Below are 17,553 nucleotides of genomic sequence, written 5' to 3'. Positions count from 1 at the left end.
ATCTCCTCTGTCTTCTCCAGCATTCCTTCCTCAAGCTGGCGAAGCCTCTATCCAGCCTGACGCCTCTGATTGTAGCTGCGAAGGAAGCCATAAAGAACAGCAGTCGCTAGGGAGCGCCCTCTGTCCACACCCAAGGCTGGAGCCCTGCCTGTGTTGTGTGCGTTCATCGGGGCAGGGGGACTTGGGTGTATGGGTGGTGGGTGATGTGATAGTGACAGCACAAGGAGGGGGTCTGTGTGACTTACAGTGACAGCACAAGGACAAAAGACCCCCAGGCCTCATATGTAGGACGGACATCTGGCCTTGCAGCCTCTCGGCCCATGCTGCTGAAAAGACCTTGCCTCTTCGTTTACTTCTCCAGCACTCTGTACATGTAGAGCAGTCCATCACAAGTATGTGTGCGTGTGCGTTTGGGTGCGTGTGTGCAAACCGTGCACATCTCTTTGTGTCATATGTTTCATTTGGGCAGCACTCGCTCCCCAAACCCCTGCGTCCGCCCCCCCAAAAAAAATAGGGTGAAAAAATTCAAAAGAAAGTGTGCTCAGAAACTTCAGGAGCAAAGAGGAGAAGCAAACAAAACTGAAGAGCCCTTGATTCCTTCCCTGGCCGGCTGTAGGCTTGGTTTTCTTTTCTCTAGTCCCACTCCCACGGAGCACGATCAGGCCACACCTGCACCTGCAGTGACCAGCTGATGTGAGAGAGCAACTCTGGACCCAACCTTTGCCTGCATGACTATGGCTCTGAGCAGAAACATTGCTACTCCTCTGCAGACTGTCACATCTCAAGGTGGTGGATTTTTGTGTTCGTTGTGTGTGTGTTTGTGTGTGTGAATGCTTGTAGGGGTGCAGCTACAGGGGAAAAAGTCAGGAATAATTTCACATGACACTATGGCCAGCTTTAAACATCCTTCAGTAATCATGGAGGTTAATTTACTGACTTTCTTTCCAAAACTGGTGTCTACGATGTGACTCAGCTGCAGATCACCTATTCAAATATTACATTTTAAATATATAATATTCATAATTTCTTATCCAGGAGGAAAGTGTCACACATCATACATTGATACACACACGTTTACACTAACATGTAGATGACCTGTCATGTATTTAAATCAACATTTGATGCTGAAAACACGATGAGACCTGACTAGACTAAAACAGTGCACATTCACAGTCAGTTTCATTGCCAATGCATTTCATCTGTAAATGAGACAGATCCTTAAAAAATGCATGTAAACATACACTATGGCTTTCATTGTGTACAAGCATCTCAAATAGGATTATCCATACTGGTATCTGTGGCTTTCTTCTCATGACATCTATCTTAATATAAAGGCCTTCTTTTATATTTCTTCTGACAGTTTAGTATTGAAAGACAAACAGTAGATGAGAGACTCAACAGAGATATGAATGTTTTCATTTAAATATCTATATTTGGTGATGGATATTCCTTATTAAGGTGCTGGCACACAGTGAACAGTGTGTATTCCTAAATCCCAACATTTCAGATTTTCAAATGAGCTCTTTTTTATGTTTCCCAGGGGGCCCCAAGCATCCTTGTATCTTCAGACCTTAAGCAGGAATTAACAAGATACAAGATCCAAAAAAAACATTGCAAATATAAAATACATACAATAAAATGAATATAAATGTATTCACTCCAAATTGTTCAGTTATAGCAACAGTCTGCAACAAGACATGGAAGGAGAAAGAAATTTTCCTCATCATGTAATTCATGCATTATTTAAACAGATGACTGTTTAAATAACTATGTCAAATGATTACGAGAGACATCTAAGTTTGAAGTTGTTTCAGTTCTCCTCCAATCTGGAAAATGATTCCTCTGTTTTTCAGGAGCATAAACATGGGGCATTAGCACATCCTGTGGTCTCATCATCTTAGTTTGCCGAACACATTATGTGACTGTGACTATACGCGTTTGGATTGAATGCCAGCAAAATCCTGGCCTACCTTTTCCAGGTGAACATACTAAATATTCAACAACAGGTCTAATAAGGCACTGGCCACCAGCTGCCCTCCTCACCCACCTGCCCTCTCCCTCCTCTTCTCCTTTGGTGCTTCAGTGCTGCTCATTCATGCTTCAGTGTCCTTTTGTCTTTTGATGATGTCTTCTGTGACTTTTCTCTTGTGATCTGTTTTGTAGTGAGGTTTTTTTTTTGGACATGTGGCAGATTAGAGAGGGCGGGATGTTAACCACTGAGCGAAGATAGTGAGCACCATTTCATGATTGTACCTCATGACCACCGAAAACAGAAACTGTAGTAAAAGTTCATATTGTTTCCTAACATTCCTTCCATCCCTGGTTAGCCTTTAAACTCATTCCTGTACAGACGTTATCTACTTCGTGTCAATATTTGGTAGGCATTTCCCATGTAGCATCCCTCTGTGCATGAGTGTGTGTGTGTGTGTGTTTGTGTGTTAGGGGGCTACCTCAATCTGCACTAGAAGATGCCTCACTCGTGTTGTCCACCTTGACTTTGAGGTGCAGGGTAGCTGTTTAGTCATATTGTACCTCCATTGTACAGCAAATGTACAGAAGATGAAGGAGTGATGTTAGACAGGAGGATGCAACAGAATTCATGCATGTAAAACAAACTATACACTGTATCTCATTTTCAAATAGGTTAAGATTGTTAGAATATGTATGTATGTATGTAAATATGACGGGAACCCCCCCCCCCCCCCCCCCCCTCCTCCTTTTTTTTCAGAATTATGTAACTTAAAATGACAATATTCAGGTTGCTCTATGGTATGTATCAATAAATGTTTTGCACCCTGGAAATCAAAAAAGAGAAAAACAAAAACACACACGCTGTCTCTGCACTCCTGGACCCAGCTCTCCTGTTTGGGCTTTATCGGACACTCCTTCATCTGGACAGAGAGCCGATGAAGGCAGCACTCTGTGTGCGGGCCCACACAGTCTGTCCTGAGTACCACTGCTGAGTGTTAGTACATGTATGTGTGCGTGCGGTAGGTGTGGGGGGGGCCTGTCAGGAAGCTTCGCCGGGCCCCTGGGACGTTTGGCCTTGGCCCCATGTACAGGTCTGAACAATGAGCACAAAGGTGAATTTCAGGACAAGAGACACCGCTGACGTGCCCCTCTTCTGTGGTTGCGCCTGTACATTCCTATCTTCTGAATGTGTAAACCTGTACACGTGGTGTGAAAATTCCTCTATTAATGTGTATCAAGAGAATGGAACAAAGACAAAAATGTTACTTTTTAAATTATTATCATTATTATTATTATTACTCTTATTATTGTCTAGCTTTGTAAAACTGCTGATCCATCGGGCATACCTCAGCAGGCCTTTCCCCATCTTTGAAAAAGGACAAATGATTGACGGGGAAATGAGGTTTTGGATAAACTATTTTTAATTGTGGTTGAAGCAATAGACTTTTTGAACTTTGAATTGTGCATGGCTGTGTCTTGAGTGTAAAAAAAAAACAAACAAAAAACAAAATATTGCAGTTTGGGAACTGGACTGAAATAAAAAGAGGAAGAAAACCAGAGTTGTGATAATGCTTGTGGGCTATTATGGTTGAATTTACTTCATTCAGGGTTTTTGTTTTTTTTGTTTTTTTTTGTTTTTTTAAATCATGATAACAAAACATGATGATATGAACTAAGGAAACAAAGGAACAGAAGATGTATTAAAGAAACAGATACATGAATTATGAGTTGTACTTATAATAAATTTCTCTGCATAACTGTGACAATATAGGTCATAATTAAGGTAACTGTATAAGAGTTGAATGACAAATTAGTGCCATGTCACTCACAGTATTTAAAGTGGAACCAATAAAAAAAAAGCAAAGAGTGATATTGTCACAAGCAACTTGCAAAAAAACAATATAAAAATGTTTTATAAGTTATACAAAAATTATTTAAAAAGTAATGAGAAATAAAAAATTATAAACATTTGGATAAAAAAAAATAACTAACAGGAAGTAACATTCAGTCCATCCAATAGTGCCTGCTCAAAAGAAAAGTTGAAAACCATGCTCTGATCACAGCACATGTCAAGTAACTTACACGTTTGTTCACCACATAGTTCAGCACTGAAGATCTCTCAGGTCACTGACAAGGTCACATGGCGGTCAGCTGAGTCGAAGTGATGATCCTCAGGCTGATGTTACCGGGCATCTCGTCAGCCATCTGCTCATCTTGCTTCCTCAGCTGAAGCTTCTGAGGGTCAGAGTTGTCCTTCACCAACCCGGACAGCACCACTTGGCCCATAAACTCGTCCTTCACTGCATTACTGTTCCACACCTGAGGAAGACCAGTCAGTTTTAAATATAGGTAAGGAGTTCATGGTTCCATTTTACAAAATGGGGCTTTGACAAAGAGTTAATTATGTTGAGTTCAAGCAAATATGATGTCTCAATTACACCCAAATAAAGTTATATATGGAAGTTATATTTCTGAGTCTGCAAAAGTTTTTTTTTTTTTTTTTGGAGATACATGGTCTCCACAGGACAGTGACCAACAATCCCTTTGCACTGCCAGTCACTGAGATTAATTACAGCCATCAGGATCAGACAGATGCCATGTTACCTCCACAGTTATGGGCTTTCTGGGCTTCTTCCTGTAGAAAATGGCGCTGGTTGCAAATTCTGGTTGCAAGGTATCCTTCTTGACAGTGGACTGCACTGACTGGCCCTCACAGGATATGATCACGTAGGGGTCTGCACCTGCATGAAAAAAATGTATAGATGTGTCAGGAAACTACTTTAGTGGAATGAAGACTTTAGTAGTAGATATGAGGGTGAAGTCGAGCTTGTGGGATGTCCTCTAACCTCCTGAGCTGTCCTGGTTCTGCAGTCCCTCAGCTTCATGGACGTAGACGTGAGTCACAGCTTGTGGGTATCCCACAAATGGAGTCCAGCATCTTACTTTTGGCTTATCCTCTGTCAGCTCCCTGTGAGACCAGGAGAGACGCTGAGTTCCTATATCTTGAAACTCTAACTTAGATCTTACTATCAGAAAACTGAAAGACTGGCAAAGTGACAATATGTCTGTGTTTCATAGACATAACACAGGCAACACTGGACTAGCCAGCTTTGATGATCTGTATGTGCACAATTTGGCCAAACAAAATCTTTGGCCAAGAAAAGCAGTGGGAGAGTGATGTTAATTTATAAGTGATTTAATGTGAACAGTCCCTCAACAACCATTATGGGTAAATTTTGTAGTCTCCACTCCCCAAAACACTCGTTTGTGTGCTTTTCTTGGACATTGTCCATCCGTCAGTGTCTGAAGTGAACAGCCAAAAACCAGCTATGTTCGCACTTTTCCTTAAGTGTCTCTTAAGGCCTGATAATTGTAAGATATGTGAACATGACATTTCTGTCTGCCAAGATCAAGCACAGCCACGTTACTGATTTACACCGACTCAGCTGCACACTCTGCATCACGGTCGTACCTGCACCCTGAGTCCACGTCGGTAAATACTCTGATCATGTAATCCCCCAGAGTGTGAGGCTTGAAGGTGGTGGGGATGATGACGTAGCGGCCCTGTGTCAGCATGCACCTCATGAACACTGTCCGAGCGTTGATGTAGGTGGACGTCGCCACGCACTTTTGTGTCAGGACGTCATGCATCCTATACTTCCTGTTCAGTTCCACCTGGAAAAGGAAAACCAAAAGAGTTCATTCACTTTACTCATCAGGTACAATGAGTGTGTTTAACATGTACACTAGTATCCTGGTTATGTGTTTGTCTATGTAAACATCTCTTCCTGGTTTTGTAAAAATCTTCTATATGCTACAGTAGCTGAAGTCCTCCAATATAGATGTAAACACCTTCTTCAGGATTGTGAACATTTTTTGTTGGTAGGAAAGTACACACACACTACACACAGACGAACAGAAACCTCAAATCATGAAAACAGGAAGAGGAATAACCAGGTTTCTCATGTTCCATGTAAACTAAAATATAAAACTCAAATCAGGATGCTAGTTCATATTCAACATTAACATAGCCATTGTGGTTAGACTAGTTTAGGCTTGATGGGTCGTGTTTGTTTTTACATCTCATGATACAACACAAATATAACTTCTATAAAGCCCTCTGGTATCTTAAATAAACACTCAGTGTTTTGTACGGCTAAATGCTTAAGAAAGAATACGTATGCATATAACACCTACAGAAAACACAAAATAAAATTTCAAAAGTTTAAACAATATCTAGAGGAGTACAAATGTGCTGTTTGCTGCCTACACAGATTCTTCTGCCCCCTGGTGGCAGGACAGTGATTAAAATTTCAACATAACATTAATCCAGTGTTATTGTAAGTTCAGAATTCTTTTACTGGTAGGATGAGTGGTGTGGTGATCAGTAAAGAAAATGTAAATCCTGTTGGACATGCTCCAGGGTTACACTGCATTTCCTTCATTTCCTTCTTGCTTTGCTTGAGGTTAATATAATAAAGGGGTCCATCACATAAAAAGGAGGAGGATACATCTCTTGCATGACCATAGATGACAAGGTTTATATTTAGGTTAAGGTTTCAAGGCTGTAGTTCAAGAGGTCGTGTGCACACAGCTGATTTTGTTTTTGTTTTTTTAATCACAGGGTCTGTGCCATGTGGCACCAGCATTTATTGCTTGCCCCTTTGGCAGCACTTCTGTCAGCATGATAAGAGTATGTGTAGTGTGTGTTTGAACTTAGCCAGATCTCTGACAAGTAAATCACAGTACGGGAAATGTGAGGTCAGTTTTTGTTTTTTGTTTTTTTTGTTTGTTTTGTTTGTTTTTTTTTTTTGCCGCATAAGGTCACATGGCCTCATGTGAATGTGACAGTTTAATCGCTGCACATAAGATAAGATCTAGTATGGTCTCTTTTACAGCTGATTTATAAGAGAACTGAATTGGCTTTTCAATTTGGTCAACCTTTCTTGAAAAACATCTGAGTTAATTAGCCTTTGAATGTTGCTCTCTGTAGTATAAGTTTACCTATCAGCAGTTTTTTTTGTGCAGTTGCTGTATCACATATGTTCAGAATATTGTAGCTCAGAAAGAATGTAAATGAGATTTCTGCAATAGCTGCACAAGCACGGCATTAGAACACAGGCGGCCGAACAGCCTGCACCTTACTGGGAGTTGTGTTTGTTTCCACTCTGTTTTTCAGCTTGAAGCAATCAACTAAAGCATGTGCATTCTTCGTGTTTAGTCATGCGTGATTTAGCCACTTGTTGAAATGGTCTGTTTTGGTTCTGATAAACCTTTCAAGTAATGTCTGTCTGTCATTAAAAACACCCAACAACTCTTCACTGTTGGCTCAACAAATGAGTTGGATTATTTTTTTTTTTTTTTGACCAAAAACAAAGCCAGAATGTGATGAAATGACCTCGTTTTCACCCAAAATAAACTAACTTTGACTAATGTCCTCGTCCCAGACGAACACTGTGTCCTTCGTAATGAACTCATCTCCCGTCAGTTTCACCCTCACTTTGACGTACTGTTTCACAAAGCCTTCATATCTTTTACTGTTGTTTACCCCTGATTTATAAGTCTTTTGTTGAATAAGTTTTACAGTTACCTTAAAGACACCGAACCCGATGGTTAGATTTTCTCCTTGACCAAATTTTCTGTGGATCTTCATGTCTCTCTGTTGCAACGAGATCAGAACTTCATCCACCTCCTTCGTAACGTCAAACAAATACTGCGAAAGAAGATGAAAAGGAGTGAATACACAGGTACACGTGCATGAGCACAGGTGATGTGAGTAGAGATTGCATCCAGAGCGTGCAGTACCTGTGGGTTCTGCAGGAATGTCTGCCTGTGGTTAGCACAGCCACCGCAGCGGTTTAACAGCGGCTCTGCGTGTTTGGTCCAACTCCCAAAGTGCACAACCTCATGCCATGCTTTACGGAGGCTGATCACCGAAGTATTGATGAGACGGCACACGTCTGCATCTGAGAATGACTTGCACCAGTCTGTGAATGACATCCTGTGGATGCAAACAGAACATGAATTAATACTCTCGCAGGGAGGAAGAGATTAAATCCACAGGTGAACCATCATAATCAGGGGAACTCAGTCACTAACCAGAATTCTCCATCATCTTCCACAGTGATGCCAAGGTTGCCTCTCTCTGTATCACCAACCTTTGACCATTCCTCAGAGCTGACAAACAACAAGCAAAGCAAATGACAAATCAATAGTTTTAAAGCTACGATCAACACAAAATCCACTTGCTGAGTCATAAAATGTGGCCACAAATTGCTTTTTCACAGAACAGAAGCTGTTACTAAGTTAGATAATACAGCCATTACATTCAATTTTAAAAATCATCCACGTCTCTGCTGTCCCTCCATATGCTCAGCATGTTTCACTAAAACACAGCAAATTACTTCCATCTCAGATCGCACGTCCCCAGGTGAAACTGAGTTCTTTCACTGGTCAGAACCATATTTTTGCAAAAAATATTGCTTTTCGAACATACTAAGCATACTGATGGGCAGTAGATGGAAATGGATGATACACTACTACGAGTTTAAGCTGACCACAGCCTCAGTTCTTCATGATGGAAACTACAAACTTTTTACAGTCACCTTTTAAATTTACAAGCAACGAGTGTTTCACTGTCCGACCTGTTCTGGAAAATAACAGTGGAGGGGGGGAAGTGAACTTTAAAAACCTCTCACCTGTCACTCCAGGCTCCTTTCCACTCAGTCTTGCCCCAGGGGTTCCTCATGCGGATCAGAGGGATGGTTTCGTTTTTGAAGTAGGCCAGCAGCCCGTGACCCAAACGCACTCTTTTCACTGCTGTCACTGAGTATGCGTGGCCTTTCACAAGCCCGTTTGCCATCTTGAGCTCTATTTCATGAGGTTGTGCCTGATGAAATTGTAAAAGCAAGTCATCCACCATGGCCAGTTTCTCTTAGGTGTAGAGAACAAGAAGCAAACATTCAGAAACATTACAAACCTTAATGGAGCAGCTTATAATTCCTCCATATTCGTAGACCTTTAGTAGATCCTCAAACAGCTGGTCTTGTTTTTTCTGGTCTTTGTAGTAGGCCTCTGCCTCCAGGTTGATGGCTTCGGACACAGCTCCGCTGAAATCCACCACAGCGTCTCCAGTGTTTCCTCCCTCCAGCGACTCATAGCAGCCAGAGAGCCTGGACACAGAGGGCACAGGGCAATCACAAGTTTAGTTAGAGGTCAGAAATGTTACGTAGTGAAAGCTTAATATTTATATGATATAATATCTATGATATTATATTATTATATTTAAATTTTAACACAGTCATATAATTGGTAAGACAAATGACAAATGGTTATATATGTTTTCATGATATCAACAATATATAAACATAAAAAAGAAGATAAAAATCAGTGTTTGCATGAGGGACAATCTGGTTTAAGTTTACTGACTTGGCGTAGGCCTTCTCCAGCAGAGCGCTCCAGAATTCATTGTTGTCTTTCGAGTGACAGTAGATGAGTTCTCCGTTGATTGTAGGCAGCCGGTCGTCAACCACCACATCTACCCACTTTCCAAAGATCCAGAACTGAAAGTGGAAGATTCCTGCATAGCTCTCCGGGTGTTTGGGATCCCACTCCTGCTCCTTCCAGTCAACAATCACCTGGAAATACACAAACACAGTGAAAGTAAGGAATTACATTCAGGTGAAACTGTGAGTTTTGTAACTAAATTTCCTTTATTGTTACTGTATCTTCCTCTTTGCTGCTGTAACGGACATAATTTCCCCCTTGTGGGACTAATAAAGGTGTATCTTATTATAATTTTTATGCTCCACATAAAAATGAAATGGTGTTTCACACATGCCACCAGTTGATAAATATACATCAGTGCAATATGTAAAACATCAAAAAAAGCAATAAATCAAATAAATAAGAGCAATAATGAATGTGCTAAAACTGTGAGGCTAAAAGAGAATGAGTAATATGAATAAAGTGCCACTAAAAACACTTCATGTTCACATATTCTGATTTAGAGATCTAATTGCTCTGGGCACAAAACTGTTTAACTGCCGAGTAGTCCTCGATTTGATTCCCCTGTATTTTTTCCTGGGCTGCATTAGTGTGAACAGGCAGGAACAGGGGATAAGTGGAGTCCCTTCCACTTAGACATAAAGTTTAACAATTCATCAAACGGTTTTCAAATTCTAATCATACATCAAACATCAATCATACAACATTTAGAGCAAAGTGGAAGAGCTCCAGATATCAGAATTTTTTCATAACATATGTACAAGCACATATAAACTTCAAGAGTACAATCAGAACCTATGTGTGCACCATTAAACGCTGCTGATCTTTGTTTCACAAAAAAATATGTAATATTATATATATTTCCCCATGTTTCCACAGAGTCCTGATGATTTGATCTTTTACAAATAGAGAATATACAGAAAATCATCAGTTGAGGGTGGCTGTAACTTTAACTGTTATGCTGAGACTAGGAATCAGGCCAGGACCCAAAAGCAACAACCCCCAAGACAGGCTAGGAGTAACTTAAAGTCTTTTAATGAACAAAAAATCACTGGAAGTGTCCAGGGCCAGGGAACAAAACTCAAACAACCAAAAATCATCCACGCAGGAGAAAAATACTCAGGAACCAAACCAAACGAAAATACAAAACGTTCTTACATGCAAACAGAAGAAACCATCAGTGGGGAAAAAACGCAAGGCACAGGTACAGGAACGAACACGGGGAAGACACAGACTCAGATACACACTCAGGCATGGAAACAGACAAACCAACAAGGACAAGGGAAAAACGAGACTTAAGTACACAAGGCAATGGTCAACAGGTGAAACCAATTAGGGCGGGGCAGACAATCACAAATGGAGGGAAACAAGACAAAGACAAGAAGTAGAACAAGACAAGATACACAAGGACCATGATTTCAAAATAAAACAGGAACAGTGAACAAAACTCAACAAGAGTCCGAGAGTCCAAAAGAGAGTTCAAAACAACCGAAAGAGTTCAGAGAACAGCCCCCTTAGGGGAGAGTCATGGCATTAACAGCTTTGCTGTGATGGTCTCCACGCTTGAAGCTCATAATACTGTAAACAAATACAAGATGCGTGCGTTTATTTTTCCTTAGTTAATAAGGCACTGTGGGAACTTTTAACCAGAAAGATCTAATTAATGGATAAGACCAAAATATGTGACAGTGGACAGCTTCCAAAAACTCAAACTAACTCACAGTTACACTTTCTATGGTCAGTTCTCTGAACAGGAGTGGAAAAAATCCTGAACATAAAGTTTATGGCTGGCATTCAATTCTTCGTTGATAGGTTCCCTTGTTTCTGTTCCACTATTTTCAAGTTGCCCTCTTTCCCCACATTCTTGTTTGATGTATGTAATCAGTTTATACACCTCGCTAGAACTAATGCAGCCTAATACAACAATCCTGCAGTAAATCCTACCTGAAAAGTAAAAGTTATAATGTTCAGTTTTTATTAAACCTGTCTTAAAGAGCTGTTGATTCAGCTGCATGATCATTTTGGAGGTTGCAGGTTGTATGATACCATCTACCACCAAAGACTATTTGACCTATTGTTATAAGCCTTTTTATGCCACAGGAATTTGTTTTGCTGATAATCATGAGTGAACCCACTAAGGTGAGTTCCTGTGCTGTCCTGATTTGAACTCCGTATCAGCTGGTTACATATTTCAAGCTTAATCCTTCACGCCACTGCTGCTGTGTCTGCAGTTCCATCTGTCCTTCTCAGAGCTACAGTACTTAAGCCTTATTAATATTTGGTTACCAACAGCAACTACACCAACCCCTCGACTCACAGAGTAAATGAACCGTGCTAACTCACCTTCTTCCAGAGGTCTGGCTTCAAAGCCAGACAGGAGCAGGCAGCAACAAACCAGCAGTTCCCCACAAGTCCCTGGTTGAGGTCATGGGAGCTGATGCCCCCCACAAACAGATGAGGCCTGCTGCTTATTTCCTGCAACAGAAAAATTAACAGGATGTATTGAAGACACTTTATTCTTAAAAAAGATGCAAGTGATGGACCACTACCACAGCCGAGTCACTCACCCCAGGTCGTTTCCACTCCACAACACCAGGAAGTGGTCTCCTGAAATACAGGGATTCCTTGGTGGCTGGAAATTCTGGATCTTCAAAGAGCTTCTTGTCCTTGATACAGTTCTTCTTCAGCTCAGCATAGTGCTGGTTTTTAAATGGGACAGCAGAGGAGAACATGGTGCAGATGCTGAAGCCTCACAGCTGTAGATTGATGACAGACACCAGATATTTTCAGGCTTTATATAGTGTTTAGTAGTACTGTATGTGGGCAGGATCTCCCTCTGACCTCTGACACTGAGCATTTCTGGGCAAACTCTGCTGGAGTGTATCCTATAAAATCTCTGCACTACTTCATTCCCACATCCACAGCAGACTGCCCTGTGACCCAGAGTCCCTCCGGACCGTCTAAGTTTACTGATGAGCCTACAGTGTAAGATATAAAATGTTATTTACAGGGCTGTAAAAACCAAATCTTCACTAACAGTGGGCTGGGATTAGTTTTTAATAGCCTGGTATGCTGCAATTATTTCATGGACAAAGGGAATAAACTCATGTCTTTTAATACTTTTTTGTTTCTTCATCAAGCCTGACAGGAAAACAAATTAATTACATGTCTTTCATACATTAACAACAGGCAACAGAGGCTGTGTGATTGGCACTTCATGGGTCAGTTTTGACCTAAACTGTCAAGTATTTCAAGAATAGCACAAAATGTGTTCAAGGCCAGACTGTGCATCAGAAAGATGTGTTTGTGACAGAATCAGCGATGAACAACACAGCTGTATTCTCTGGGGAAAGATGATATTTTAACCCTTGAACTTTTGTCCCCTCACACTGACCCTTCACAGATGAATTTTTGGGCAATATGAGTCAATATAGTTACTTTGGACACATGTTTATATTCTCTTTTTGCCAAGAATAACACGTACCAGATACCATTTACTGGAAGCAACGCACTGAAAATTGACAGAAAGCTTGTTCTTCATAAGAACACATAGAGGTCAGACGGGAAGTAATGAAATGTCTGGAACTGTAAGAGCTGCAACTTGAAATCTAAAGTAAGAGAAATTAAGTCATAACACACACACACACACACACACAAACACACAACTCTAAGGAAAGACAGCTGACAGTTACTCTTTCCTGCTCCGCAATAAGGAAGTTTCCAGGTGTTGTACCTGCCTGTACGGTCCTCCCACACACCAGTGATCCTTTTATGCATGTGCATTGTCAGAGCCACACCCAGGTTGTGGTTGTTTAATTTATGTTGGATTTTATTAGCTCCCGGTGTTATTGTTCTACAGAATGTGATGTTAACAAGAAGGACTGTTGTACTTTCATGGGTCATAGCTACCAGATTTTTTTGACTGAGGAAATCAAGCATTTTATGGCTCTGGTAAGGGGGCAGGGTTGTGAGCCTGTTAATGCCTTTGAGTGAATGTTATCTGTTTGAGAGTTCCTGGCTAATGTGGTCAGGCAGGTTATTTTTGGATGGTTATTTTCTCTTCTATAGTGGACCATAAGTGTTGTCCAGGTCTGTAAAAAGTTCGCTTCAAACGCTGTTTGACATTTTATTCTCTGTTTATCCGGCGTAGTGTGAACTGCTGTCACCTTTACACACACTACATAAAGGTGACAGCAGTTCACATTCCACACATTTCCGCCATACATGCTAGTACACGGTGGTAATGTAAAAACTCTCTTTCAGTTTTGTTACAACAAGAAAATAAACACATCCAAACTGATTTGACCACTGGTATCATCAGATATGTTTAAATGTTTCATATTTTAAGGAGGAGTTAATACCGACGTGACCCAAGTAAACCTATTTGTAAAGCATTAAACAGGCACAGAGAAGTGTAAAATATTGAAGTGATGGCAAAATCAAATAAAACATAGTAAATGACAAATACTTAATTCCATGAAACTAGTGAAGCTAAATAAGTGACAATGTTAAAAGTGAATTAAAGAGACGAAGCGTCAGCTTGTAGTTCTAAAAACGCTAAGGGCAGCACTCACCTGTGCTGTCTTATCCTTGCAGTGATGAGATCGAACACATTCAAAGTCCTTTTGAGCTCCTGTGAGATGTGTTGAAATCAATCCTGCATATCTGTTACAACATCCACCACATAAAACAAGGTGCCTGTGACACTTATCTCAAAACCAAATCCAGTTTCTTGAGACAAAGCGGACTTCCCTAAATACATTCATTCACACACGGGCACTGCCTGAAAACTGGTCTGACGAGAACCTCTCTGCAGCAGGACGTGCTATGGAAGGGCTGATTACAAGAAGGGAGGGAAGGGGAAGACTGAAACTGAACACCTACCTACCTCCCACCACTCAGCAGCTCATAGGTGAAACAAGTGAAAACTTGCCCTGTTATTTTACATTAACAACAAAAAATTTCCATTTAAAATAAATCTTGCCTCCCTGTCTGTACCGGATGTCACATCTATCTTGGTTAAATCTTTTGTTGTTTTGTTTTGTTTCATCAATTTAAAATAAATAAATAAATCTTCCGGTTACCCCCGAGGTCAGTCAAAATGAACAAACAAAGTTAGCCAAACATGGCTAACTAATAAGCCATTTTCAGTCCTCATACTGTAAGTGAACTGTGCTAATAAGACAAACTGGCAGGCACTCAGAGGTCTGGGCTTAACTTTTAAGGAGCACAAGAAGCACTTTGACTCCTCCAGAGAGACAAAAATCCTGCCTGGATAATTCCAGCTTTAGACTGAGGGCAAAAGAGGCAGCTTGAGAAGAATGTTTGGAGGAAGCCAACAGCAATAAGGTAAATGGAGGCAGGAGTTAAGTAGACAGGCTGATGAAGAAACTGTAGAAATGTTTCAGTGTATGACGTGAACCAGTTTAAAAAGAAGACAGCACTTAACATGATACAGTCCAGCGAGGCCTGATAATCTTCCCCGCTGTCACTTTCACAATCATCAATGCACTGGGCCAAAGTCAGGCCTGCTGGCGGCTCACATGATCGCTAAAGTCGAAAGGTCTCCTCCCTGTGGGAATGAATCTGTCTTCACAAAATTCTCTGCCTGTTCGACATCAGTTTTCATGTTCACCACTAAAAAAAAAAAAAAACACATACGCAAATTACAGAAGCTGGTGATGGTTCATGTTATTCATAAAGCATGATTCATTATTTCACAACGGTGTTGGGAGGGAATGGTAACTGCTGAGAACGCCACTGTCATTTTTGGTGATGTTATGAAATAAAGAAAAAAAAATCCAATTAAATGCAAATGTCATGAAAATGTTAACTTAAATATTTAATTCTAATATGCATCGACTGACTTATTTTACACAATTTGTTTGTGGTCATTCATTTTAATAAAGTTTATTTCATTTCAAATATTCATTTGTTTGACATTAAACACTGGCCCACACAGTGGGGTCTGAGGTCAGTTTGTCTGATGTACCAACAATTTGGTCCACAGACAAATATCTCATCAACTGGTGGCCAGATATTAATGAAAAATTTGCTGTGGATACCCCAGCCCCACGCTGATCCATACCATAATTACACTTCGCCCTTCTGCTCTTTCTAAAAACCGCTCTTCACCCCAGAGACACAGGTCTGTGATATATAATGGATACTGTGTTTGACTTCGATTAAAGCAGGACAGGTCAGAGAGCGATATCTGCCCTAAAAGGCTGCAGACGGTCCAGACAATATTTGTGAACATGAAACAATTTCTCTCAAAAGCCAGAAGGCGACGAACTTGGACCCTTCATGTCGCTGAGATGTTAAATCTGAAACACATCCAGTGAAGTAAAGGATGTTTGGAGTAAGGGCACATTCTCTGGCACAGAATAAATAGTGAGAGGAAAAAAATAAATAAAATTCAAACCCAAAATGTCAACTGAACTGCTCTGGATTTTCTATCCTAATGTCGTCAGAGATCAGAGTATTGATCACCAATATTGATTAGACTGTACTGTACTAAACCTACACATGTGCATTTTATTTTACCTGAAACAAATCACAGTTTCTGTGTTTGAAACCAGAGAATGAAAGAGCCAAATGAGAACCAGTCAGACTCTCTGACAACATGTCGTCTCACCTCTGTGGAAACTTTAAAGTTTAAACTACAGAAAAAGTTTTTTTTCTCCTGATGTTTTAAATATAAAAAAACAAACAAAAAAAACAGGTTCATGAACTTACATGACCTAGAATGGTATTTGATTTTAAGTGCTTGTGTTAAACATTTACAGTCTTTTTATAGTACATTTATAGTATGACTGATAACTGCATGTTCTAGTTCCTGTTTATCTTTCTTCATTTTTGGCAAAATCCCAGAGTTCAGTGAAGTCAAGAATGAATGTCCCCTCACGGAGAAAGTCCAAATTACAGGACACACACATTATAGCCAGCAGATGGCAGGACATTCATAAATGTAAAAATGTGTGTCCTTGTATGTGGGTGGGTGGGGTGGGGGACTACGGCATCTGTGTGTCCATACTTGGGTCCGGCAGCAGGGGCCGCCAGAGCTGAACTGTTGTATTCAAACTGGATGTATCAGATTCAGCGTCATGTTTAAGCAGGGAGGGGAGGGGGGCTTTCTCAAGCACAATACTACAATAAAATGAAAATGTGCAGTCATGGTCCAGAAAGGAAGTGCTGCAATAAAACTACATGAAGGTGTTACATGTTTAATATAATTACTATTGTAATGTATTGTACAGTGTTATACCCCGAGATCAATGGTTTCCATTGGTCACTAATGAATTCATAGATTTTGCTCTGACCTCTTATCATCTGAACTGTTGCTTGTTGCTCATTACAGACAAACATTATTCTTAAATCCACATCCTAGTGACACACAGGGATTACTGGTTGGCTGTAGGTCTGATGAAGATGAAAACTGTCCACAGTATTCATGATGCTACAGGACCATGGGTGGAACCAGTTGCCACAATGAACCTGATGCAGCTTAGTTATATTCTGCAAGATGTTTGTATTAATGTTTTACATTCATTTGGCATTAAGTGGAGCAGTCGTTCATATGTGTTTCACTGATAGATATACCATAATCTATCAATCCATAAAAATGGGATATAACCTGAGCTACATACTCTATCCCAGACAGGTATTAGGTTCTACAAGCAGCTTACAAATGTAATGATTTCAATTAGCTGGACGACAATATTTCAGCGTGATTATTTATTATTACTGGCAATGTTAACAGTTCAGACCCTGTTTGACATGTTTGGCCACTGCTGATAATGTGAGAGACTGATTTCCTGTTCCCATGGTGATGAAGATGGTTTTGTAGTGATCTACACACCAACAGAATACTATTTTTAACTCCCAAATCTTTTATCTATTTATATGACTCAATAGATTTGTAGAGCACGTTGGCCATTAGTGTTGTACACATTGAGAACAATACACACACTCGTTCCTTTCTGACTTCGCCAACAAAAACCTGAATTATGGATTTATCAGTGAAAATAGGTGTGAAGTGAAAAGTACTGTTGCTGTAATATGAGACAAACACTT

The 17,553-nt window shown here is 40.4% G+C and overlaps 2 protein-coding genes across 3 annotated transcripts in view; one reads left to right on the top strand and one right to left on the bottom strand.

Annotated features, from left to right (window-relative positions):
- LOC121190361 (serine/threonine-protein kinase PAK 3) overlaps nucleotides 1-3,573 on the top strand; it is a 29,312-nt gene extending 25,739 nt beyond the window's left edge. For both annotated transcript variants that reach the window (XM_041051023.1, XM_041051022.1), the window contains one exon: nucleotides 21-3,573. In XM_041051023.1, coding sequence (XP_040906957.1) covers nucleotides 21-110 — 90 coding nt within the window. In that variant the 3' untranslated portion in view covers nucleotides 111-3,573. The remainder of the gene's footprint in view (nucleotides 1-20) is intronic.
- On the bottom strand, nucleotides 3,574-14,266 carry LOC121190360 (calpain-5-like). The gene is made up of 13 exons (XM_041051021.1): nucleotides 14,052-14,266; nucleotides 12,045-12,233; nucleotides 11,821-11,952; nucleotides 9,400-9,608; nucleotides 8,951-9,143; nucleotides 8,670-8,860; nucleotides 8,071-8,148; nucleotides 7,777-7,972; nucleotides 7,562-7,684; nucleotides 5,444-5,646; nucleotides 4,818-4,939; nucleotides 4,576-4,712; nucleotides 3,574-4,290 (listed from the first exon to the last, which is right to left on the bottom strand). Exons 2-13 carry the CDS (start codon nucleotides 12,207-12,209, stop codon nucleotides 4,108-4,110), a joined length of 1,932 nt encoding a protein of 643 aa, XP_040906955.1. The 5' UTR covers nucleotides 12,210-12,233; nucleotides 14,052-14,266; the 3' UTR covers nucleotides 3,574-4,107.
- Between the last annotated feature and the right edge of the window lie 3,287 nt (nucleotides 14,267-17,553).

The sequence above is a fragment of the Toxotes jaculatrix genome, chromosome 12 (genome assembly GCF_017976425.1).
Source record: "Toxotes jaculatrix isolate fToxJac2 chromosome 12, fToxJac2.pri, whole genome shotgun sequence".
Classification (NCBI taxonomy): domain Eukaryota; kingdom Metazoa; phylum Chordata; class Actinopteri; family Toxotidae; genus Toxotes; species Toxotes jaculatrix.
The sequence above is the reverse complement of the archived record's forward strand: the minus strand, read 5'-3'. Positions and strand labels throughout refer to the sequence as shown.

Excerpts from the sequence above, each read along its gene's own strand:
- LOC121190360 (XM_041051021.1), bottom strand. The coding sequence starts at position 12,209 with ATGTTCTCCTCTGCTGTCCCATTTAAAAACCAGCACTATGCTGAGCTG. Across the intron at positions 7,973-8,070 it reads GAAGATGATGGAGAATTCTG|GATGTCATTCACAGACTGGT; the intron begins GTTAGTGACTGA and ends TTGCATCCACAG. Across the intron at positions 4,291-4,575 it reads GAAAGCCCATAACTGTGGAG|GTGTGGAACAGTAATGCAGT; the intron begins GTAACATGGCAT and ends GGTCTTCCTCAG.